Source organism: Coregonus lavaretus (assembly GCF_964263955.1).
Source record: "Coregonus lavaretus genome assembly, chromosome: 10".
NCBI lineage: Eukaryota > Metazoa > Chordata > Actinopteri > Salmoniformes > Salmonidae > Coregonus > Coregonus lavaretus.
In genome coordinates this window covers 10,033,010-10,058,008 of record NC_139997.1, presented here as the reverse complement: position 1 = coordinate 10,058,008, position 24,999 = coordinate 10,033,010, and the positions used below count along the sequence as shown (strand labels likewise).

Genomic DNA, 24,999 nt, shown 5'->3' with positions numbered 1-24,999 from the left:
ACAGCATTATTTCCGCTACGGCAACCGGAAACTACCAATTCATAACTCGAAAAAAATATTTTAGACGCGTTTTATTATTTGGCAAACTAGCCACAGCATTATTATGACTATAGAAAACATGCTGGACTCCACTCTTGAATAGTCAATCGTCTATATTGCCGATATACTAGTCTAGGACAGCTGTGTTATAACGTGTTATTATAACGTGACAGACAGATTGCGTTGTAAGTGCTGTTGTCTTTTCACCGGCGTCTGCAAGGTGTAGCTGCTTGCTAACTAGCTAACGTTACTAGCTAGCTAGCCATCTGTTTTCAGAGTAGCGAGACAACCATCATAATTCTAGAAACGTATGAAATTACCTGTTGGCAGATGTTTTTCAATTTAATATACCTTTAGGGCAACAGATCGCAGTCTCTCAATGGGTGGAAAGAAGAAGAAATCAGCCACTGTCCCAACAGTCCCACCGGCAGCAGCAGGAGGCAATGTTCCTGCTGCTGGAAACGGCGTGGCTGACCCTGCTACTAATGGGAAAAAGCAGAAGCCAACTCCTGCAAAAGCTGCTGTGAAAGAAAACAAACCAAAGGGTATGTTACTCATATAAAGTAAGGTCTAGTTAGCTAGCTAGGTCTGAGCAGAGCTAGGTCTCAGAAGGCTGTGGCTGTTGTTATGAGTCAGAAAAACCCTGGTAGGTAATAATAGCCTACAATACACCTTCTGACACCTTCCTTGACTATTTTGACAGGTCCAAAGACCTACAGCCTCACAAACACAGCACAAGTGGACACAGGAGGAGTCGCTGACAAGTCTATTCTCAAAGTAAGTGTGCAGAATAGACTGTTGTATGTGTCTGATGTTTAACCCTGTTATTAGCCTACTACTTTATAAACATTTTCTTAAATGTTTTACTTCTGTTACAGGTTGTCATTCAAGCAGACTTGGAGAAGAAGATCATCAAACTGATCAATGATTTCAGACAAGAGAATGGAGACAAAGGGCCGATATCAGGAAGACTCACCAACAAGAAATTGCTGGTAAAGAACATAATGTGTCACAGTAACAAACAAACCTTGATTCTCATGTCTGTCGTATGTCTTTTGTTAATCTATTCTAATGTCATATGCTTTGTGTTACACTGTCATGATATAGCCTGTGATTGTGTTTTACAGGATCTCTACTTAGCTCTGCAGAAGTTCAAGTTTAAGACGGAGCACATTGAGGAAGCCATGAAAATCAGTGTGTTGTATGGAGGAGACCTGCACTCTGCCCTCGACTGGCTTTGCCTGAACCTGAAAGATGGTACTTTTACTTAGATGTTCAAATTGTCTGGTTTTTTTTACCCTCTTATCGCAACAAACTTCTATACTGATCCTCTGACTGACTCGTTTTACTCTAGCTTTCTTTGATTCCCTCCTCCTCCTCTCCTCCAGAGGAGCTGCCAGCAGGTTTCAGTCAGAGGATGCAGGAAGAGAACCATGAGACCAAGCCCAAGTTCCAGCCTGCACCCCAAGCACCCCAACCTGAGTCTCCCAAAGAGACGAAGAAAGAGCCGGCAAAGGTGGGGAAAATATAGCCTTGATCCACCCTTTCCTTTGTGTTGCTTAGAGTATGCGGAGCGAATGCAACATTTCAGTCTGGCAACGTAAGATTATAGGAAACATTTTTACACATTCTGAGTCTGTGAGTCAATAAATTATCCCTGTGAGTTCATCAGTCATCTCCATGGTGATCTCCATGTTGACAGGTGCCTGTGAAGGATGAGGGGGCCAGTATGAAGGAGTGGATCCTTAGATACGCAGAGCAGTCCAGTGAGGAGAGCAGCGAAGAAGAGGAGGAGCAGAGTGGGAAGAAGACACGGAACCCAGAACTGGATGAGAAGTTTGATCCGGTAAGCTGAACTCAGCAATCATGTCACACACTCACCTGTTACACTGACATGTACTGTATAAATGATGACGCTCTAATCTGGTCTTACTTTTCTGATAGCCTGGGTGCCAGTCTGTTTCTGCTCTCTTGCTAACTCCTTATGGAATGTTTAGCATGACAATTCCATAAGGACTGGCACCCAGGCTACTTTTCCAAAAGTTCTAGGGATCTATAGTACTACTGGGTACTAATACTACTTGATGGGTAGTACTGTTTCTTTCACTCTGGTTGTGTCATTGACTTGTGATCTTGTGTTGTTGTGTAGAACGACAGGTACCTGGTGCTCACTGCACAGCTGTACGATGCTAAGGAGATGGCTGCTACAGCCAAGGCCAAGAAGGACAAAGGAGGTCAGAGGACTGCACAGGACAGAATCAGGGTCATACAGCAAGGTGTGTCTGGGTCCTCCATGGTCAACTGAACACTCACAGTATCTATATCAGGGATGGGCAACTTTGATAGTGGTGGGGGCCACAAAAAATCGGAACACATCATGAGGGGCCGCAGCGGCTCGCGGGTCTGTGTACCACATCCATACCCACACATGCCGTCAGAGCCAGCCCTAGCCTTTTGGGGGCCCAAAGCAAAATGTTGTTGCCCCCCCAAAAAGAGAAAAATGTTGCCATTTTCAAGCAAGTTTGCTGCAATTCTACACATTTAGCCATTGGGCAGAAAGAAGATTTTGCTATTTTATAACTAATTTCATGCAATTCTACTAATTTTGCCATGGTCCGTAGAGAAGAATTAGCAGTTTTACAGCTACTTTCCTGCAATTGTACACATTTTGCCATAGGGTGGAGAGAAATTATATCTGAGTGAGAGTGATTAACAAAATCAATGGGGGGGCCACCCGGTCGGTAATTCCACCATGATGACAACAAGTTTAGATAGTCTAGCGGCCAGACTAACTTACCAATCTAAAACAATTTAGCTGCCAATGGCTAATTGAGTGACTGTCAGTAACTCATGTTTCCATCCAACTATTTCATTATCTGACGCATGAAAAAAGTCACGACCGGGCTGATGGAAACGTGAAATGCCGGTACAATTTTATAAATGCCGACAGACAATTTGTTCGTTCGACAAGGTGGGATCTTTTTGTGTCTGTAAAATTTATTATACGAGAAATTACTGTAGAAACACCTTATGATATAATAACAATAACCATCATATGGAAGTAAACTTGGAGTCACGTGATGATATAGTGTGTGGTCCTCCCACTACGACTCGTGAAACCATGCAGTTTATTAGGCTACAGATGAATAAATTATGATGAACTTCACAGGGTGGTGAATGTGCAAGGGGAGGAGCTTGATGCTCCTTTGCAATAAATATCGAGGGTCTTATTCTGGTGACATGATGGTTGATGCTTGGCTGCCGTTTGGATTACTTTATCCTATCCCAGGTATTCCTTAAAGAGGTGGGGTTTCAAGTGTCTCCGGAAGGTGGTGAATGACTCCGCTGTCCTGGCGTCGTGAGGGAGCTTGTTCCACCATTGGGGTGCCAGAGCAGCGAACAGTTTTGACTGGGCTGAGCGGGAACTGTGCTTCTGCAGAGGTAGGGGGGCCAGCAGGCCAGAGGTGGATGAACGCAATGCCCTCGTTTGGGTGTAGGGACTGATCAGAGCCTGAAGGTACGGAGGTGCCGTTCCCCTCACAGCTCCGTAGGCAAGCACCATGGTCTTGTAGCAGATGCGAGCTTCAACTGGAAGCCAGTGGAGTGTGCGGAGGAGCGGGGTGACGTGAGAGAACTTGGGAAGGTTGAACACCAGACGGGCTGCGGCATTCTGGATGAGTTGTAGGGGTTTAATGGCACAGGCAAGGAGACCAGCCAACAGCGAGTTGCAGTAATCCAGACGGGAGATGACAAGTGCCTGGATTAGGACCTGTGCCGCTTCCTGTGTAAGGCAGGGTCGTACTCTCCGAATGTTGTAGAGCATGAACCTACAGGATCGGGTCACCGCCTTGATGTTAGCGGAGAACGACAGGGTGTTGTCCAGGGTCACGCGAAGGCTCTTCGCACTCTGGGAGGAGGACACAATGGAGTTGTCAACCGTGATGGCGAGATCATGGAACGGGCAGTCCTTCCCCGGGAGGAAGAGCAGCTCCGTCTTGCCAAGGTTCAGCTTGAGGTGGTGATCCGTCATCCATACTGATATGTCTGCCAGACATGCAGAGATGCGATTCGCCACCTGGTTATCAGAAGGGGGAAAGGAGAAGATTAGTTGTGTGTCGTCTGCGTAGCAATGATAGGAGAGGCCATGTGAGGATATGACAGAGCCAAGTGACTTGGTGTATAGCGAGAATAGGAGAGGGCTTAGAACTGAGTCCTGGGGGACACCAGTGGTGAGTGCACGTGGTGCGGAGAAAGCTTCTCGCCACGCCACTTGGTAGGAGCGACCGGTCAGGTAGGACGCAATCCAAGAGTGAGCCGCGCCGGAGATGCCCAGCTCGGAGAGGGTGGAGAGGAGGATCTGATGGTTCACAGTATCAAAGGCAGCAGACAGGTCTAGAAGGACAAGAGCAGAGGAGAGAGAGTTATGGAAATGTAACGGCAAAAGTAATGTTTATGTGCACTACGTCATCACGCACAGCCTTTTATCCACAAAAAGTATGTTTAATTGAAACACATCCCTGGTGGGAAAATGCTCATATTGTTTTATACAGATTTTAGAATATTCACATTAAAATCTGTTGCAAACTGGATGGAAACCTAGCTGCTGACTGATATAACAAGAGAGAAACTGGTGATGCACAACCAGTTTTCGAAATTGCACTTTGTGTATTCTACTATTCTAACTCTCAACAGTTCCAATTTTTTTTTTTTTATAAATATGTTTTGTTTTTGGAAATGGATCCGTGGGCGTACATAATGGGGGCCATGAGCCGCTACCAGTTACCCATCCCTGATCTGCATACATTATCTTTCAAACTATTTACAGTAACACTGTTATGTTCCGTATTTGACCACAGAGCATCCTTTTTGATAATATTTGATAGAAGTGTATTGGTTTTATTTTCACACCACATATTAATGGTTATGTTTCTATTCACATTTTAGAGATGAAGCCACTAGAATCCCATCCTATGTTCAACACAGTGATAAAAGTTGTAGACACGCCCAAAGTCGAGGAGAAGAAACCACCTGCTCCAAATGAGGGGAAGGAAGAACTAGCATTCGGCCTGTTTGAACAAGCTGAAAAGGAAAAGACCCCTCCCACAGAGAAAAGTAAGAATGGATTGACCCAAACATCTTTGTGTCAACCAGTGGAGGCTGCTGAGGGGAGGATGACTCATAATAATGGCTGGAACGGAGCAAATGGAATGGCATCAAACACATGGAAACCATGTGTTTGATGTTGTTGATACCATTCCATTAATTCCGCTCCAGCCATTACCACGAGTCCGTCCTCCCCAGTTAAGGTGCCACCAACCTCCTGTGGTGTCAACTGAGTATATGATGCACTGTCTCTATACTCATCCAAAACAATCATGCATGGCATTGGGGTATGAGCATACAAATGCATACTACGCTGTGTAGTAAAATCCTACACATTACAGTATAACTGAGTGTGGTACTAAGGTTTCGTATTAAAACATCACATTTATTTCTGTCTCCTCAGCAGTGAAAAAGAATGAGCCTAAAGACATCCGTAACTTTGACTACACGGCTCGCAGCTGGACCGGCAAGTCCCCCAAACAGTTCCTGATTGACTGGGTCAGGAAGAACCTCCCTAAGAGCCCTGCTCCTTCCTTCCAGAAGGTTGCTGCTGGGAGATACTGGAAGTGCAGGTGAGTGATTGGATCCAATCTCAGGATCTCTGGCATGTTGTTAAAGTAGTCAGCAGGCTTGTGATCAATGCCATTTAATTCAGTCAACTCTGCTAGTTCATTGAGTTTTCATTGAGTTGGAATTTCAGTTTATTTTACTGAATTAGCTGCATTCAAATTAAAATTGACCTCAACATTGGTAGTCAGAGAAGCTGCACATCCGTATTCAACAATTTGTTATGCTCCTGGCTTAGTGTTGGGAAGATAGACAGTTGTAGCCTGGCTGACGTGACCCACATGGTGCACAGCCAGGGAGAGCTGACACACTGGTCAGGACACAAGTCTGTTTTTAATGCAGAATTCACACACAGCCCCTGAGCCCCACCACCTAACCCTGATACAACCACACACAGCCCCCGAGCGCTGCCCCCTTCCGTGAGGTCTCAACCCCCAGAAAATAACAAAGTTTGAGAGAACCAATCAGGGTTTGGGGCGGTGGCGCTCGGGGGCTGTGTGTGGTTGTCTATGTGGGCGTTTGAGTAAGAAAGACACAGAGGAGAACCAACCAGTTAAAAATCACAGCCCCTTCATTATAATGCCTACAACATCAAGGAGCCTTTCCAGGTGGTGAAGTCAGGAAGACTTGGAGTTTGGTGTCAGCCAGACTTAGACAGTGTATGACGTGTTGTGATTAAGTTTTGTCTTACAGTAAGACTGGTATTGTTTCTCCCAGGGTTCGTGTTCAGAGACTGGATGATGTTTTGGAGGTTTGTCCCAATATCCTAACTGAGGATGGCATGCAGGCTCAGCACCTGGGTGCTACACTGGCCATCTACAATCTGTGTAAAGGACAGGTGAGTTCATACTGTATGTAACCTCAACTAGAATCAGGTGTGTTTCTGATGCTGTTTTACATTCCAATAACCATAACCTATGTCTGTCTGTCTCTCTCTCTCTCTCTCTCTCTCTCTCTCTCTCTCTCTCTCTCCCTCTCTCCTTCCCTCCCTCCATCCCAGTCAGTCCATATGTTGATCCCTCCCACGTACCGTGAGGTGTGGCTGGAGTGGCGGGACAGCGAGCAGGCAGAGGAGGAGGAGCTCCGCACGGCCATCAACAAACCCCGAGACCAGTTCATCGCCCGGCTGCTGACCCGGCTGAAGCAGCAGCAGCCCCAGAAGAAGTGTCCTTCTCCCCAGCCAGGGCTGCAGGGGGCTGGGGACGAGCCCGAGGATGACTGGGAGAGCCTGGCCAACCTGGAGGAAGAGGAGGACCCAGGGAAAACCATTACCCCGAAGGAGAGATGTGGTGGGGCTGCAGAGGCGGCGGCTCGGGCCCTTCTTCTGAAGCTCCGTGGTTCGGCACTGTCCCGGCGGTTACAGGTCTGTAATGTTTTTAATCTATTTTTAATCAGTTTTAATGTCTTATCAATAGTTGTAATATTGTGGAGTGACACTTTACTAAATGTTTCTAAACACTACAGACGGAAAGAGAGCAGCTCCCGGTGTTCCAGCACCGCGTGCGGGTCATGGAGGCTCTGTGTCGCAACCGTGTGGTGGTGGTGGCAGGGGAGACGGGCAGCGGGAAGAGTACCCAGATCCCCCAGTTTATCCTGGAGGAGCTGCTGACTGGGGAAGCTGAGGCCCAGCCCTGTAACATAGTGGTCACCCAGCCACGCAGGATCTCTGCCATGAGTCTGGCCAGCAGGGTGTCTCAGGAGCTGGGCTGTGACGACGGGCCTGGAGCCAAGGTTAGAGGGAATGGCCGATGGGCTGGTGGAAGTGGTTAGGTGGTTTGAGATTGGATTGAGGTTGACTACAGTAGGTTACATGTAGGTGGGGGTGATAAGCTGGTGGATGTGGTTAAAGGGTTATGTTAGGTGGTTAGGGGTTTAGGATGTCTCAAAAAGGTTAGGTGTTGTGTAAGGGAAGAGTTGAAAGCAGAATGCAACACATTTGATTAAGGTATTTTCTATTATTTGTTTACAATGTTGATGTTTCAGTCGTCGCTGTGCGGGTACCAGATCCGGATGGAGAACAAGTCTTCGGACTCGACCCGTCTGCTGTACTGCACCACCGGGGTTCTCCTCAGGAAGCTGCAGCAGGACCACATGCTCAGCTCTCTGACCCACATCATAGTGGACGAGGTATTTCATTTATTTATTTATTTATTTTATTTTACCTCCTTTTTCTCTCCCCAATTTCGATCTTGTCTCATCGCTGCAACTCCCCAACGGGCTCAGGAGGCGAAGGTCAAGTCATGCGTCCTCCGAAACATGACCCGCCAAACCGCGCTTCTTAACACCCGCCCGCTTAACCCAGAAGCCAGCCCCACCAATGTGTCGCTAGAGCGAGATGAGCCAAGTAAAGTCCCCCCGGCCAAACCCTCCCCTATCCCGGACGACGCTGGGCCGGTTGTGATACAGCCCGGGATCGAACCCGGGTCTGTAGTGACGCTTCTAGCACTGTGATGCAGTGCCTTAGACTGCTGTGCCACTCGGGAGGCCGGTATTTCATTTTTTAAGCTACTTTATTAACCAGAGCTGATAAAGCGTGAGAGGAGGGAGAGAGAGAGAGAGGTGCCGCTCTAGCAGGCGGGGGAGGGGCCGTACTGTGAGCGAGTGACATTGGGAGCGGGGAGGGAGAGACGAGAGACAGCAACCAAGCCGACTCTCGCTATAGTAAACTAATAGCTGCCATAACTAGGTTATTTATCATCCAATATGATTACGTTGTACCTGTCTTGACTGCATCAAACCAGGAGAAGCTAGTTAAGATAGCTAACGTTAGCTAGCTGGGCTAATTGAGGCTGCAGTGCATGCGCTTTCTCATCCTACAGTTACAAATAACATTAACTCCATTCAGAATATTAAGTAGCAGCCTGCCTGTTGACTCTTGGTCGTTGTAGCCTATCCTTTAACTTTTAATTATTCTATTGATTAGATACACTACAATGCCAAAAGTATGTGGACACCTGCTCATCGAACATCTCATTCCAAAATCATGGGCATTAATATGGAGTTGGTCCCCCCTTTGCTGCTATAACAGCCTCCACTCTTCTGGGAAGGCTTTCCACTAGATGTTGGAACATTGCTGCGGGGATTTGCTTCCATTCAGCCACAAGAGCATTAGTGAGATCGGGCACTGATGTTGGGCGATTAGGCCTGGCTCGCAGTCGGCGTTCCAATTCATCCCAAAGGTGTTCGATGGGGTTGAGGTCAGGGCTCTGTGCAGGCCAGTCAAGTTCTTCCACACCGATCTCGACAAACCATTTCTGTATGGGCCTCGCTTTGTGCACGGGGGCATTGTCATGCTGAAACAGGAAAGGGCCTTCCCCAAACTGTTGCCACAAAGTTGGAAGCACAGAATTGTCTAGAATGTATGTAGCGTTAAGATTTCCCTTCACTGGAACTAAGGGGCCTAGCCCGAACCATGAAAAACAGCCCCAGACCATTATTCCTCCTCCACCAAACTTTACAGTTGTCACTATGCATTGGGACAGGTAGCGTTCTCCTGGCATCTGTCAAACCTAGATTTGTCTGTCAGACTGCCAAATGGTGAAGCATGATTAATCACTCCAGACAACACATTTCCACTGCTCCAGAGTCCAATGGCGGCGAGCTTTACACCACTCCAGCCGACGCTTGGCATTGCGCATGGTGATCTTAGGCTTGTGTGCGGCTGCTCGGCCATGGAAACCCATTTCATGAAGCTCCTGATGAACAGTTCTTGTGCTGACGTTGCTTCCAGAGGCAGTTTGGAACTCGGTAATGAGTGTTGCAACCGAGGACAGACGATCCTGTTCTGTGAGCTTGTGTGGCCTACCACTTCGCGGCTGAGCCGTAATGGTTCCAAGGCATTTCCAGTTCACAATAACAGCGCTTACAGTTGACCGGGGCAGCTCTAGCAGGGCAGAAATGTGATGAACCGACTTGTTGGAAAGGTGGCATCCTATGACTGTGCCACGTTGAAAGTCACTGAGCTCTTCAGTAAGGCCATTCTACTGCCAATGTTTGTCTATGGAGATTGCATGGCGGTGTGCTTGATTTTATACAGCTGTCAGCAACGGGTGTGGATGAATAGCCGAATCCACTAATTTGAAGGGGTGTCCACATACCTTTGTATATATAGTGTAGTTCTCATCATTGACTGGCCATGTAGGGTATCTCCTAGCTTTTGCCACACACGGAGCGAGGCTCTATGACTGTAACCTATTGCCGCTTGATGACTTATGATTGGCCAACAACAAGCTACACGCTCCACTCTCGTGAAAAGCAAGAGCAGCTGCATTAAAATGTCTCTCTGTCTCTCTATCTCTCTCTCTACTGCAGCAGTCGCGTTTGGATCTGTACGGGCCCTTCCGGACAAGTCCGTTAAAATTACACATACCTGAGACCCGTGACAATCATATCAGATCCGACCCAGACCCGTGACATTACTTAGAATTCTGGATCCGGACCCGCTCGGGTCCCGGATCGGGGGCATTTGGGTACGGGTGGATCCGTGAAGACCTCTAGTATGGACACTACACTGATATCTGACCTCTTACACACTGCCCACTGTGCCCAGGGTTCGGTCAGACTCTCACACACACTTCAGTCTGTGCATGTTTTAGATCGACTACATTGCAGCCAAACTGGGCAGAATTACTGATCTACATATTACCTTGCATGCCAAATAACCACTCATTATGTGATCAAAATAAACTTGCCTTGAAACACGCTGTCTGTCTCATCCATTCTAGGTCCATGAACGCAGCGTCCAGTCTGATTTCCTGCTGACCATCCTGAAGGACGTGGTCCAGAAACGGTCCGACCTGCACCTGGTCATGATGAGCGCCACGGTCGACTGTGATAAGTTTGCCGCCTACTTCAACCGCTGCCCTATAGTCAACATCCCTGGCAGAACCTTCCCTGTCGAGGTTAGATGTCGGGAACTTTTCATTTCCCAATCGTTCACAAATATTAAAATATGAACTGTATTTTCTGTTTAAATTGAATTTTCCATCACAAGTCAATTATATTTCTGTCCTAATCGGTCTAAGTGCCAAAGATGATGTTATTTGTATCATACTACTTGTTGTTGTCCTGATATAAAATGTTATTTCAGCACTCAATGTAGCATTGTTACAGTGCATCTCTCAGATGCTGTATGGTGTTGTCCTGATGTGTTCTGACCATAGAATTAAAATGAATAGAAAGGTCAAAAATGTAATAATCGGTGGACTGCCGGCCATTTTGAGTGTCCCCATAGCAATAAAGCAGAAAGTGTCATTCTATTTCTGTGGTTCTGAAGTGCTCTGTTGCTCCTCCATTGTCAGGTGTTCCACCTGGAAGACATAGTGGAGGAGACGGGCTATGTTCTGGAGAAGGACTCTGAATACAGCCAGAAGATCCTTGAGGAGGAGGAGGAGGTCAACATCAACTTCACGCAGAAAGGAGGGAAGAACATGCAGCACCAGGTGAGATGGGGTATGACAGACAGGGGTGTGATCTCTGGGATAGAGGGGCCTTGTGATAGTACCTACTTGCTGCATTGGATCTCAGGATCAGATTGATTACTGACTTGTCTCTGAAAACACTGTAGAAGTGCCGTGTTATTTCCTAAACCAGGGGTGTCAAACGTCCGGCCCGCGGGCCGGATCAGGCCCGCAAACGGGTTTAATCCGGCCCGCGAGATGATAAAAAAATAATAATAATAATAATAAAAAACTTTTGTAAAGTATAAAAATGCGCTGCAATTTTTCAATAAAATAAACTGCTGTTCCAATTGCGTCCACTGGATGGCGCAATAGCAATTGTGTTAAGCAAGCAAACTGTTTATACCGGGGCAGAGCAAGTAGGTCAAGCACGTGCAGCCAATGAGCTACTTTGTTTTGCCCGCGATATTTATTACGGCTTCTACTTTTAACATTATGTGCTTTGGCACCCTCATTGCCCCAATATGTCTCTGTCAAAAAAGAGAAAAGTGGACGCAGAGTGCAGAGTGTTCCAAGAAAAATGGTCATCCTATTTATTCACGGAATTGAATGGGAAAGCTGTATGTTTGGTGTGTTCAGAGCATGTTGCAGTGCTGAAATAATATAACCTTCGTCGCCACTATGTGAGTCTTCATGCCGACAAATATGACAACTTTCAAGGACAGCGGAGATGAGAGAAGGTGAATGAACTGTTGGCGGGTCTGAAGAAACAGCAGTCTGTGTTTACTCACAGCCGAGACATCAGTGACGCTGCAGTGAAAGCTAGCTACCTCATTGCTAATGAAATCGCAGTGGCTTCAAAACCATTTAGTGAGGGTGAATTTGTAAAAACATGCATGATGAAGGCAGCGGAGATTGTGTGCCCTGAAAAGCGGCAGGCTTTTGCAAATATCAGCCTGACAAGAAACACAGTTGCAGACAGGATTTCCGATCTTTCAGTGGATTTGGACAGCCAGTTGAAGCAAAAAGTAAAGTCATTTATTGCGTTTTCGGTTGCAATTGATGAAAGCACGGACATTACAGATGTTGCACAACTGGCCATTTTCATCCGCGGAGTTGATGACACATTGACCGTCACCGAGGAGTTCGTGGAGTTGGTGCCGATGACAGATACAACAACAGCAGCTGATATTTTTACCGCACTCGTCGGCGCGCTGGACAGGGTGGCTACAGATGGTGCGCCCTCAATGATCGGGAAAAAAGCAGGCGTTGTGACAAAGTTCAGAGAGAAAGTGCGATCTGCAAATGGAGGACGTGATTTTTTGACTTTTCACTGTGTTTGTGTTGCAAGTCATTAAAGATGGATAACGTCATGAAGGTGGTCATCCAAACTGTTAATTTCATCCGATCCAGAAGCCTGAATCACCGTCAGTTTGACAGCCTTCTCAGAGAGAAAGACCACATCTATGGCCTGCCATACCACACTGAGGTAAGATGGTTAAGCCGAGGTGCTGTGCTGAGGCATTTCTTTGATTTGCGAGAAGAAATTGAACAGTTCATGGAAGAAAAGGGCAAACCAGTGTTAGAATTACATTCCGCAGAATGGATGCAGGACCTTGCATTTATGGTGGATGTTACAGAGCACCTGAATAACTTGAACAAACAGCTGCAAGGGCGCAACAAAGTTGTCACGCAGTATTATGACAGCATACGTTCTTTCAAGTTGAAGCTGTCATTGTGGGAGACGCAACTTGCCGGTGGTGATGCAGCTCACTTCCCCTGTCTGAAAAATGTGTGCGCGACCCAACATGTGGCAGACATGAAGCGGTTCAAAGATAAAATAACGGGACTGTTACGGGAGTTTGAGCAACGCTTTCAGATTTATGTTTATATGTTTTTATGTTGATGTGCTATTGTTTTTATTTTATTTGTATATTTAACCTATTCTTGACTCTGTGGTTCTTGCACTTGTTTGGGGAACAGGATTTCATAATTTTTATCTACATTTCTGCCTGAGAAATGACACCCTGATATAGTTCTGTGTTCTGTGATACACTTCTGTGAATCACTGAGGCATTGTGTGTTTGTGTGTTCTTTGTCCTCAGAACTTTCAAATAACTTGAGGTGTTTTATGATTAATAGTGATGTTGTGCTTTTGGACACTGTCCTCAGGCTCCAGCTTTATGTTTATATGTATTTATGTTGATGTGCTATTGTTTTTAATTGTTTTTATTTTATTTGTATATTTAACCTATTCTTGACTCTGTGGTTCTTGCACTTGTTTGGGGAACAGGATTTCATTATTTTTATCTACATTTCTGCCTGAGAAATGACACCCTGATATAGTTCTGTGATCTGTGATGTACTTATGTGAATCACTGAGGCATTGTGTGTTTGTGTGTTCTTTGTCCTCAGAACTTTCAAATAACTTGAGGTGTTTTATGATTAATAGTGATGTTGTGCTTTTGGACACTGTCCTCAGGCTCCAGCTTTATGTTTATATGTTGATGTGCTATTGTTTTTAATTGTTTTTATTTTATTTGTATTTTTAACCTATTCTTGACTCTGTGGTTCTTGCACTTGTTTGGGGAACAGGATTTCATTATTTTTATCTACATTTCTGCCTGAGAAATGACACCCTGATATAGTTCTGTGATCTGTGAAACAGTTCTGTTAATCACTGAGGCGTTGTGTGTTTGTGTGTTCTTTTTCTTTAGAATTTTCAAATAAACTTGACGTGTTTTATGATTAATAGTGATGTTGTGCTTGTACTATTTTGGACACACTGTCCTCAGGCTCCAGCTTTATGTTGTATGTTGATCGTATTAAAACAAAGAAAACAATCTGAAGTTGTTGTTTTTAAGTTATATATACCATGATTTTTCCGGTCCGGCCCACTTGGGAATAGATTTTCCTCCATGTGGCCCCTGAGCTAAAATGAGTTTGACACCCCTGTCCTAAACTATACTGAATCATTGTGCTGTGTGCTATCCTATTCTAAACTACTGTAAATGCCTCAGATCTGATCCATGTTGTGCATTACAGTGAACAGGAACCAATACATAACTCATGGTGTTTTGTGTGTGTGTTCTCCAGGAGTTTATAGTGAAAGACTCAGGCTCTGGCTGGGACCTGGGTCCTGACCTGGACCACTTCAGCAGCCGGACCCGCCACGCCCTGCAGTACATGAACCCCAACAAGATCAACATGGAACTGGTCCTGGACCTGCTCGACTACCTGGGTAAATATACACCTCCTGGACAGAATAGCGGGTTCATTCAGCCCAGTGTGAGGACGTGGAGAGAGCTATAGACTGGAGAGTTAATCTCATGTCTATATGTGGTTTATGGTTGTTGTTTTATAGTTGTTTTTAATTAGGGCAATTTAGATTGATTTGATTGATTGATTGATTGGTGTTGCGCCAACTGTAATATTTTTTCCCCTTCCCCCAGATAAGTCTCCTCAGTTTGCAGTGGTGGATGGAGCTGTTTTGGTGTTCCTCCCAGGTCTGGCCCACATCCAACAGCTTTATGACCTGCTCTCCACAGACAAGAGGTTCCGTGGCAAAGACAGGTGAGTTTATAGTCTTCACTGACAATGTCCTCCTGAGAAGAATGCCATCTTGAGTGCTAGCTATTTATAAATTCATTGTTGCGTTTAGTGGAATACATTAATAGGTATGTGTAGCCAAAATCAGGTCAACATGGTGGTAAACTATTTTGTAGCAAAGGTTATAGCTTTCATAAAGAGATTGGTTTATGTCTCCCTATTCAGGTACAAACTGGTAGCCCTGCACTCGACACTGTCATCTAAGGACCAGGCTGCTGCATTTACAGTGCCCCCTGCTGGAGTTAGGAAGGTGCTGGGGTTTCTTTCTTTAGTGCAGTGATGAACTGAGATACATACTGCTGAAACAATCATTTTCATTACCCTGTCTCTATTTTAGATTGTGCTGTCCACAAACATAGCGGAAACTGGAGTCACCATACCTGATGTTGTGTTCGTTATTGATACCGGAAAGACCAAAGAAAACAAGTACCATGAGAGTAGCCAAATGAGTTCCCTGGTGGAGACGTTTGTCAGCAAGGCCAGTGCCCTCCAGAGGCAAGGCAGGGCAGGACGCGTGCGAGACGGCTTCTGCTTCCGCCTGTACCCCAAATTCAGGTCAGCCTCTCCCTCTCAACCACAGAACAAGTTGCTGTCTACGGCACAAATACCTCTACAGCCTTATCTGAGGTCAGCAGCTACACACGTTACAACCTGATTGTGAATGTTCTTCTATGTAACAGGTTTCAGGCATTCATGGATTACGCCATACCAGAGATACTGAGGGTTCCCCTGGAGGAGCTGTGTCTTCATATTATGGTACACTGACAATTATAAACTGGGTGGTTCGAGCCCTGAATGCTGATTGGCTGACAGCCGTGGTATATACCACGGGTATGACAAAACATTTATTTTTACTGCTCTAATTACGTTGATAACCAGTTTATAATAGTAATAAGGCACCTTGGGGGTTTGTGGTATATGGCCAATATACCACAGCTAAGGGCTGTATCCAGGCACTCCGCGTTGCGCCTAAGAACAGCCCTTAGCCGTGGTGTATTGGTCATATACCACAACCCCCCAAGGTGTCTTATTACTTAATTATTCTTAGATAATCTTCATACTAGATACAGGAACAATCTACTCACAGGGCTCACTTGAAAAATGTAAATCTCAATGTGACTTCCCTGGTTAAATAAAGGACAAAAAGACATCCCAACCACCCTAATCTTCCCAACCACCCTAAACTTCCTAACCACCCTAACCTTCCCAACCATCCCAACCACCCTAACCTTCCCAACCACCCCAACCACCCTAACCTTCCTAACCACCCTAACCTTCCCAACCATCCCAACCACCCTAACCTTCCCAACCTTCCTAACCACCCTAACCTTCCCAACCATCCCAACCACCCTAACCTTCCCAACCACCCTAACCTTCCTAACCTTCCCAACCACCCTAACCTTCCCAACCACCCTAACCTTCCTAACCACCCTAACCATCCCAACCACCCTAACCTTCCCAACCACCCTAACCTTCCTAACCACCCTAATCTTCCCAACCATCCCAACCACCCAAACTTCCCAACCACCCTAACCATCCTAACCACCCTAACCTTCCCAACCACCCTAACCTTCCCAACCATCCTAACCACCCTAACCTTCCCAACCACCCTAACCTCCCCAACCACCCCAACCACCCTAATCTTCCCAACCACCCTAACCACCCTAACCTTCCCAACCATCCCAACCACCCTAACCTTCCCAACCACCCTAACCTTCCCAACCATCCCAACCACCCTAATCTTCCCAACCACCCTAACCTTCCCAACCATCCCAACCACCCTAATCTTCCCAACCACCCTAACCTTCCCAACCACCCTAACCACCCTAACATTCCCAACCACCCTAACCTTCCCAACCACCCCAACCACCCTAACCTTCCCAACCACCCTAACCTTCCCAACCACCCTAATCTTCCCAACCATCCCAACCACCCTAACCTTCCTAACCATCCCAACCACCCTAACCTTCCCAACCACCCTAACCTTCCCAACCATCCCAACCACCCTAACTTTCCCAACCATCCCAACCACCCTAATCTTCCCAACCACTCTAACCTTCCCAACCACCCTAATCTTCCCAACCACCCTAACCTTCCCAACCATCCCAACCACCCTAACCTTCCCAACCACCCCAACCACCCTAATCTTCCCAACCACCCTAACCACCCTAACTTTCCCAACCAACCCAACCACCCTAACCTTCCCAACCACCCTAACCTTCCCAACCACCCCAACCTTCCCAACCATCCCAACCACCCTAATCTTCCCAACCACCCTAACCACCCTAACCTTCCCAACCATCCCAACCACCCTAACCTTCCCAACCACCCTAACCATCCCAACCACCCTAACCTTCCCAACCACCCTAACCTTCCCAACCATCCCAACCACCCTAACCTTCCCAACCACCCTAACCTTCCCAACCACCCCAACCACCCTAATCTTCCCAACCACCCTAATCTTCCCAACCACCCTAACCTTCCCAACCACCCTAACCTTCCCAACCACCCTAACTTTCCCAACCATCCCAACCACCCTAACCTTCCCAACCACCCTAACCTTCCCAACCACCCTAACCTTCCCAACCACCCCAACCACCCTAACCTTCCCAACCACCCTAACCTTCCCAACCACCCTAACCTTCCCAACCACCCAAACCTTCCCAACCACCCCAACCACCCTAACCTTCCCAACCACCCCAACCTTCCCAACCACCCTAACCACCCTAACCTTCCCAACCACCCTAACCTTCCCAGCCACCCTAACCTTCCCAACCACCCTAACCTTCCCAACCACCCTAACCTTCCCAACCACTCTAACCACCCTAACCTTCCCAACCACCCTAACCACCACTGTTCTGTCTCTGTCCCCTCTACAGAAATGTGAGTATGGCTCTCCAGAGGAGTTCCTGTGTCGAGCCCTAGACGCGCCCCAGCCCCAGTCTGTGAGTAACGCTGTGTGCCTGCTCCGGAGGATCGGGGCGTGTATACCGGAGGGCCACGCCCTCACCCCGCTGGGTCACCATCTCGCCACTCTGCCTGTCAACGTCAAGATCGGCAAGATGCTCATCTTCGGCGCCATCTTGGGCTGTCTGGACCCAATCGTAAGTTACAGTCCATGCGTGGTGTCATACATTTCTGAATTAGCATTGTATTATACTGTTGTATTGTATTAACTGCTTGCAAAATCAGCAGTCAACAATGTGATATGGGACTCACCTAGTTAAAGCTAGAATCCGTAATTTAAACAATAAAAAAGCAGCACCCCGCCTCTGTTTTGGTAAAAAGCTGAGGGATGGGCCTGGAGAAATGTAGCCACTCTCAAATTCATAGACATGGCTATGGATGCAAGGACTGACCGTCCATGATATCAAAATGATAGTTTTAACCATGTTTTGAGGCTATACCGTGTTTGTTTACGTTTTACATTGTTTACAAACATTGGAGTAAAACAAACTTATATTTTGGGTTCTGATAGGGTGTGACAGCTCATAAGGCATTTAGTAGTTATATTCTTTGAGAATCAATGCATATATATAATTAATTTATAAGTCCAAAAATGGATGTAGCAACTACGGATTCCAGCTTTAAAGAATACATCTAATTTTCTAAATCCATGATGACTGAATGTAATTGTATTGCAGGCGACTATAGCAGCAGCGATCTCGGAGAAGTCTCCCTTTGCCACGCCCATGAACCAGAAGGATCAGGCTAACCTGGCTAAAGCTACCCTGGCTGTAGCCAACTCAGATCACCTGACTATCTACAATGCTTACCTGGGGTAGGTGCATCTCTTTTCAAAAGTATGAATGACCAAAATCTGAGATGGCTAATTCAGGGTCATGTTCAGTTGGGCACATGGCAGTGATGGTAAAGAAAACATGTTTCTTGGACAAGTTCACCTATTACCTCTGTTTCAATCTATTTTCTTCAATTTTGTGCCTAATAAATAAGACCCTGGACCCTGTTCTCTCTAAAGCAACTGTGACATAGCCTAACCCTGTTGCAGGGGCTGAGTCACTGGCTTGCTGGTGCTCTTTCATGCCGTCCCTGGGAGGGGTGCGTCACTTGAGTGGGTTGAGTTACTGACGTGATCTTCCTGTCTGGGTTGGCGCCCCCCCCTTGGTTTGTGCTGTGGTGGAGACCTCTGTGGGCTATACTCGGCCTTGTCTCAGGATTGTAAGTTGGTGGTTGGGGATATCCCTCTAGTGGTGCGGGGGCTGTGCTTTGGCGGAGTGGGTGGGGTTATATCCTTCCTGTTTGGCCCTGTCCGGGGGTTTCTTCGGATGGGGCCACAGTGTCTCCGGACCGCTCCTGTCTCAGCCTCCAGTATTTATGCTGCAGTAGTTTATGTGTCGGGGGGCTGGGGTTAGTTGGTTATACCTGGAGTACTTCTCCTGTCTTATCCAGTGTCCTGTGTGAATTTAAGTATGCTCTCTCTAATTCTCTCGTTCTCTCTTTCTCTCTGAGAACCTGAGCCCTAGGACCATACGTCAGGACTACCGGGCATGATGACACCTTGCTGTCCCCAGTCCGCCTGGCCTTGCTGCTATTCCAGTTTCAACTGTTCTGCCTGCGGCTACGAAACCCCTACCTGTCCCAGACCTGCTGTTTTCAACTCTTAATGATCGGCTATGAAAAGCCAACTGAGAGACCTGAGCCCTAGGACCATACGCCGGGACTACCGGCCGTGGTGACTCCTTGCTGTCCCCAGTCCGCCTGGCCTTGCTGCTATTCCAGTTTCAACTGTTCTGCCTGCGGTTATGGAACCCCTACCTGTCCCAGACCTGCTGTTTTCAACTCTTAATGATCGGCTATGAAAAGCCAACTGAGATTTATTCCTGATTATTATTTGACCATGCTTGTCACTTATGAACATTTTTGAACATCTTGGCATGGTTCTGTTATAATCTCCACCCGGCACAGCCAGAAGAGGACTGGCCACCCCTCATAGCCTGGTTCCTCTCTAGGTTTCTTCCTAGGTTTTGCCTTTCTAGGGAGTTTTTCCTAGCCACCGTGCTTCTACACCTGCATTACTAGCTGTTTGGGGTTTTAGGCTGGGTTTCTGTACAGCACTTCGAGATATTAGCTGATGTAAGAAGGGCTATATAAAATAAAATTGATTGATTGATTGATAACCCTGAATATGTTGATTGTTCCTGTGCACTTCTAATGGCTCAGCCACCATCTTGGTTCCTTTGTTTCTGTTCCCTAATGGTATTGTTCTGCTAACAGGTGGAAGAACATACGCAGTGAGGGATATCGAGCCGAAATGGCCTACTGCAGGAAACACTTCCTGAACCGCAACGCCCTCATCACCATAGAGGTATTCTATTCTCTAACTTGTGTCTGGTTCTCTCATCTGGTATGCTTTAACAGTGAGTGTCAGGGTTGGGGTCAATTCCATTTTAATTTTGAATTTCAGTTTATGTCTTGAATTGACTGAATTGAAATGTAATTTACCCCAACCCTGGTGAGCATGTCTAACTGCTATACACAGTGACAGTAGTTATAAGAGATCATGCGACATTTACAGTGGTTAATAAGGACATTAAACCTGGATCTCTTCCCCATCAGGACATCAAACAGGAGCTGATGCGTATGATGGACCAGGCTGGATTCTCTGGTTCCTCCAGGTCCGGTCGAGGACCACCTTCCCGGGATCGGTCTGACCCCAGGGGTCCCCAGGCTCCCCTCACCCCCCTTGGTAAGCCTCAGATCTGTGTCCTGAACGCGGTGCTGACAGCAGGACTGTATGACAGTGTGGGGCGGATCCTCTACACTCCCTCTGTGGACGTCCTGGACCGGGTGGCGTGCTCTGTGGAGACAGCCCAGGGGAAGGCCCAGGTCCACCCCTCCTCCGTCAACCGCTGCCTGCAGACACGCGGCTGGCTGCTCTTCCAGGAGAAGGTCAGTTGGTCCCATTCAATCTACCCATCTGTAATCTCTATGGTGAGATCGATTACTCACTGGGTGTAGAAGATTCCCTTAACTGGAGATATAGGATCAAATTCTCCCTACTTCTAATCCTAACCAAGGGTGCGGCCAGGCCGGGGCAACCTCTAACTCCCAGGGAGGCCTAAATATAATAATTGACTGTGTTTTTTTATACTATTAAAAAATACTATTAAGTTCCTCATGTTTTAACTTCCTCATGTTTTAATCAAATTTTGACTCTCCCTCAGGTAAAATACTCTAAGATCTACCTGCGGGACACGACCCTGATCTCTCCGTTCCCCATGCTGCTGTTTGGAGGGGACATCGACGTACAACACCGGGAGAGACTCATCTCTCTGGACGGATGGATACACTTCCAGGTCAGAGTTCATCTCTGGGTCAGCTGTATTACATGTTTATTATTATGGATGACTAGAGGGGTACATCAGTGCTACAGCAGAGACACTGTGATACACAAAGAGAAAGAAAATCGAACTCTTGTTTCCCGGACCCAGATTAAGTCTACTCCTGAACTAAAATTACTTCTCAATAGAGAATCTCCATTGTAAGTGCTCTTTAGTCCAATACTTGTCTTAGGCTTGCAGTCCAAATTCAAAGTAGACAGCCCTTGGCCCTACACCCTCAGCCCTTGAATGATGTTTTACATCGTCACATCCGAGTGTTCCTTAAATGTCCCTTGCCCAAGTGAGGGAGCGTGATGATCGGAGAGGCAATGTCCTTGGTGGAAATCTTGAAATTGAGTTGAAAAACAACCAACCTAAAGCTATTAATGTACCTAGTAAGCTAATATACAGTGAGGGAAAAAAGTATTTGATCCCCTGCTGATTTTGTACGTTTGCCCATTGACAAAGAAATGCTCAGTCTATAATTTTAATGGTAGGTTTATTTGAACAGTGAGAGACAGAATAACAACAAAGAAATCCAGAAAAACGCATGTCAAAAATGTTATAAATTGATTTGCATTTTAATGAGGGAAATTAAGTATTTGACCCCCTCTCAATCAGAAAGATTTCTGGCTCCCAGGTGTCTTTTATACAGGTAACGAGCTGAGATTAGGAGCACACTCTTAAAGGGAGTGCTCCTAATCTCAGCTTTTTACCTGTATAAAAGACACCTGTCCACAGAAGCAATCAATCAATCAGATTCCAAACTCTCCACCATGGCCAAGACCAAAGAGCTCTCCAAGGATGTCAGGGACAAGATTGTAGACGTACACAAGGCTGGAATGGGCTACAAGACCATCGCCAAGCAGCTTGGTGAGAAGGTGACAACAGTTGGTGCGATTATTCGCAAATGGAAGAAACACAAAAGACCTGTCAATCTCCCTCGGCCTGGAGCTCCATGCAAGATCTCACCTCGTGGAGTTGCAATGATCATGAGAACGGTGAGGAATCAGCCCAGAACTACACGGGAGGGTCTTGTCAATGATATCAAGGCAGCTGGGACCATAGTCACCAAGAAAACCATTGGTAACACACTACGCCGTGAAGGACTGAAATCCTGCAGCGCCCGCAAGGTCCCCCTGCTCAAGAAAGCACATATACAGGCCCGTCTGAAGTTTGCCAATGAACATCTGAATGATTCAGAGGAGAACTGGGTAAAAGTGTTGTGGTCAGATGAGACCAAAATCGAGCTCTTTGGCATCAACTCAACTCGCCGTGTTTGGAGGAGGAGGAATGCTGCCTATGACCCCAAGAACACCATCCCCACCGTCAAACATGGAGGTGGAAACATTATGCTTTGGGGGTGTTTTTCTGCTAAGGGGACAGGACAACTTCACCGCATCAAAGGGACGATGGACGGGGCCATGTACCGTCAAATCTTGGGTGAGAACCTCCTTCCCTCAGCCAGGGCATTGAAAATGGGTCGTGGATGGGTATTCCAGCATGACAATGACCCAAAACACACGGCCAAGGCAACAAAGGAGTGGCTCAAGAAGAAGCACATTAATGTCCTGGAGTGGCCTAGCCAGTCTCCAGACCTTAATCCCATAGAAAATCTGTGGAGGGAGCTGAAGGTTCGAGTTGCCAAACGTCAGCCTCGAAACCTTAATGACTTGGAGAAGATCTGCAAAGAGGAGTGGGACAAAATCCCTCCTGAGATGTGTGCAAACCTGGTGGCCAACTACAAGAAACGTCTGACCTCTGTGATTGCCAACAAGGGTTTTGCCACCAAGTACTAAGTCATGTTTTGCAGAGGGGTCAAATACTGATTTCCCTCATTAAAATGCAAATCAATTTATAGCATTTTTGACATGCGTTTTTTCTGGATTTTGTTGTTGTTATTCTGTCTCTCACTGTTCAAATAAACCTACCATTAAAATTATAGATTTGATCATGTCTTTGTCAGTGGGCAAACGTACAAAATCAGCAGGGGATCAAATACTTTTTTCCCTCACTGTAGCTAGCTAGCACTCCTGTCAGATAGCTAGCTACAGTTACCCATAGCTGGCTAGCTAGTATTATAGTATACATTTCAGAATTCCAAAAAAGATGTTTAGCTACGTTTTATAGGGTCCTCACTACGAGACTAAGCCAATTTGCCAACGGTAAAATCAATGTCATCTATGTATTTTTTTTTTGCACGCTAGCGTCATAATTTTGTCTCACATGCCGAAAAATGCAGCCATGTTGATTAAATTTGACACTGTTCGCACGCACCGGAGTTTGACACGTGACTACAGTTTGCATTGAATTGTGGGTCATATCAACCACACAAGTGATCAAAGTTCTTCGCTCGTGTTTGGAAATTAATGTGTTTGGACTGCAGCCTTAATCTAGGTCCAGGAAACTGACCCGTGTAGTTGTGCATACTGTCGCAAGCAAGGTTCTGTCTGATCTCTGTTCCTCCCTGTCCTCCTCTCTCTCCCCACAGGCCCCAGTGAGGATCGGAGTGATCTTTAAACACCTGAGGAAGCTCATAGACTCACTGCTGGAGAAGAAGCTGGAGAACCCACGGATGAATCTAGAAGGTAATATTCTACCCTTTCTCTGTCTTTTCCCCCTCCATTTTCTCTTGTTTCCCTCTCTCATTTTCTCTTTCCTTCTTCCTCATCCTTCCAGTCTCCTCCTCCTAAGCCCCCTACATGTTTGTGTTCATGACATTGTGCTCTGTGTCGTTTGATTGTGGTAAATGGTGTTGTTTACACACTTTTACATAGATGAGAAGACCATCCAGTTGATAATAGAACTGATCAAGATGGAGAATGTCTTCTGACCACTGTGACCTCTGACCTCTCGTTGGAGACCTCGGCTATACGCGGTTGTCCCAGGACAGATGGATGGCCTAAAGAGGTGGTTGTACTGTATAATGACATTTAAATCATGAAACAAAATAGCATATTTCTTATCTTTTATCAATGATGATTGTTGCCAAACATAAAATAAAGCTGTATTTGGTGTTGATGGCTAATTAATGTTTGATATCCGTTTTTAGGGAAATAAACATTTTAGGTTCATTCATAGCTCCTTCCCTCGGAATGTAACAAACATCCTTTGGTGATTAGCATGTCTTAGTTTTCTAAAATAAACAAAACTCTAATGGTCTTGTGTGTGCGCCTAGTAAACATCTGAAATATTCCTGCAATTATGCCACACTGGTGCTGCCCAAACAGTTATTTTAGATAATAAACTGGGTGGTTCGAGCCCTGAATGCTGATTGGCTGACAACCGTGGTATATCATACCTGTATACCACAGGTATGACAAAACATTAATTTTTACTGCTCTAATTACGTTGATAACCAGTTTATAATAGCAATAAGGCACCTCAGGGATTTGTGGTACATGGCCAATATACTAAGAGCTGTATCCAGGCAAGCCGCGTTGCGTTGTGCATAACAGCCCGTAACCGTGGTATATTGGCCATATACCACATCCCCTCGGGCCTTATTGCTTAATTCTTTAGAGTCTAAGATGTTGGGGGAGGGGGGGGTGCTAAGCTGACATATGTAATTGTTTTAAGATGGTCACACTATGGATCATTTAGCTATTTGATTTAGAATTTTAGGACCCCTTTTAGGTATAAAAAAATGATTTGATAAAATATTGACTTTGGCCTTTACTAGAACACCATCGTGTTCCGGTGAATCTTTCCACAGTGGGGTGATATTAGTTTGTTGCCCGAACGGTGCCCAGGCCTCTACTTCCGGTCTATACTTACTATCTACACCTTATGGACACAGTTCATTTTACAATAATTATATTATATATATATATATATATATATATATATATATATATATACATACAGTGGGGGAAAAAAGTATTTAGTCAGCCACCAATTGTGCAAGTTCTCCCACTTAAAAAGATGAGAGAGGCCTGTAA

At 46.1% G+C, this 24,999-nt stretch overlaps 1 protein-coding gene across 1 annotated transcript; it reads left to right on the top strand.

Moving 5' to 3' along the window:
- Positions 1–33: 33 nt before the first annotated feature.
- On the top strand, positions 34–24,086 carry dhx29 (DEAH (Asp-Glu-Ala-His) box polypeptide 29). Its single transcript, XM_084170638.1, has 27 exons — positions 34–584; positions 743–816; positions 918–1,031; positions 1,167–1,296; positions 1,428–1,555; positions 1,742–1,885; positions 2,189–2,315; positions 4,984–5,151; positions 5,546–5,714; positions 6,427–6,547; positions 6,710–7,072; positions 7,174–7,440; positions 7,693–7,836; positions 10,434–10,610; positions 11,010–11,150; positions 14,205–14,349; positions 14,561–14,681; positions 14,883–14,967; positions 15,055–15,272; positions 15,398–15,473; positions 17,597–17,821; positions 18,362–18,498; positions 19,953–20,043; positions 20,295–20,627; positions 20,903–21,034; positions 23,550–23,646; positions 23,836–24,086. The coding sequence occupies exons 1-27, from the start codon at positions 419–421 to the stop codon at positions 23,889–23,891; spliced, it is 4,149 nt and encodes a 1,382-aa protein (XP_084026764.1). The 5' UTR covers positions 34–418; the 3' UTR covers positions 23,892–24,086.
- Positions 24,087–24,999: the final 913 nt, after the last annotated feature.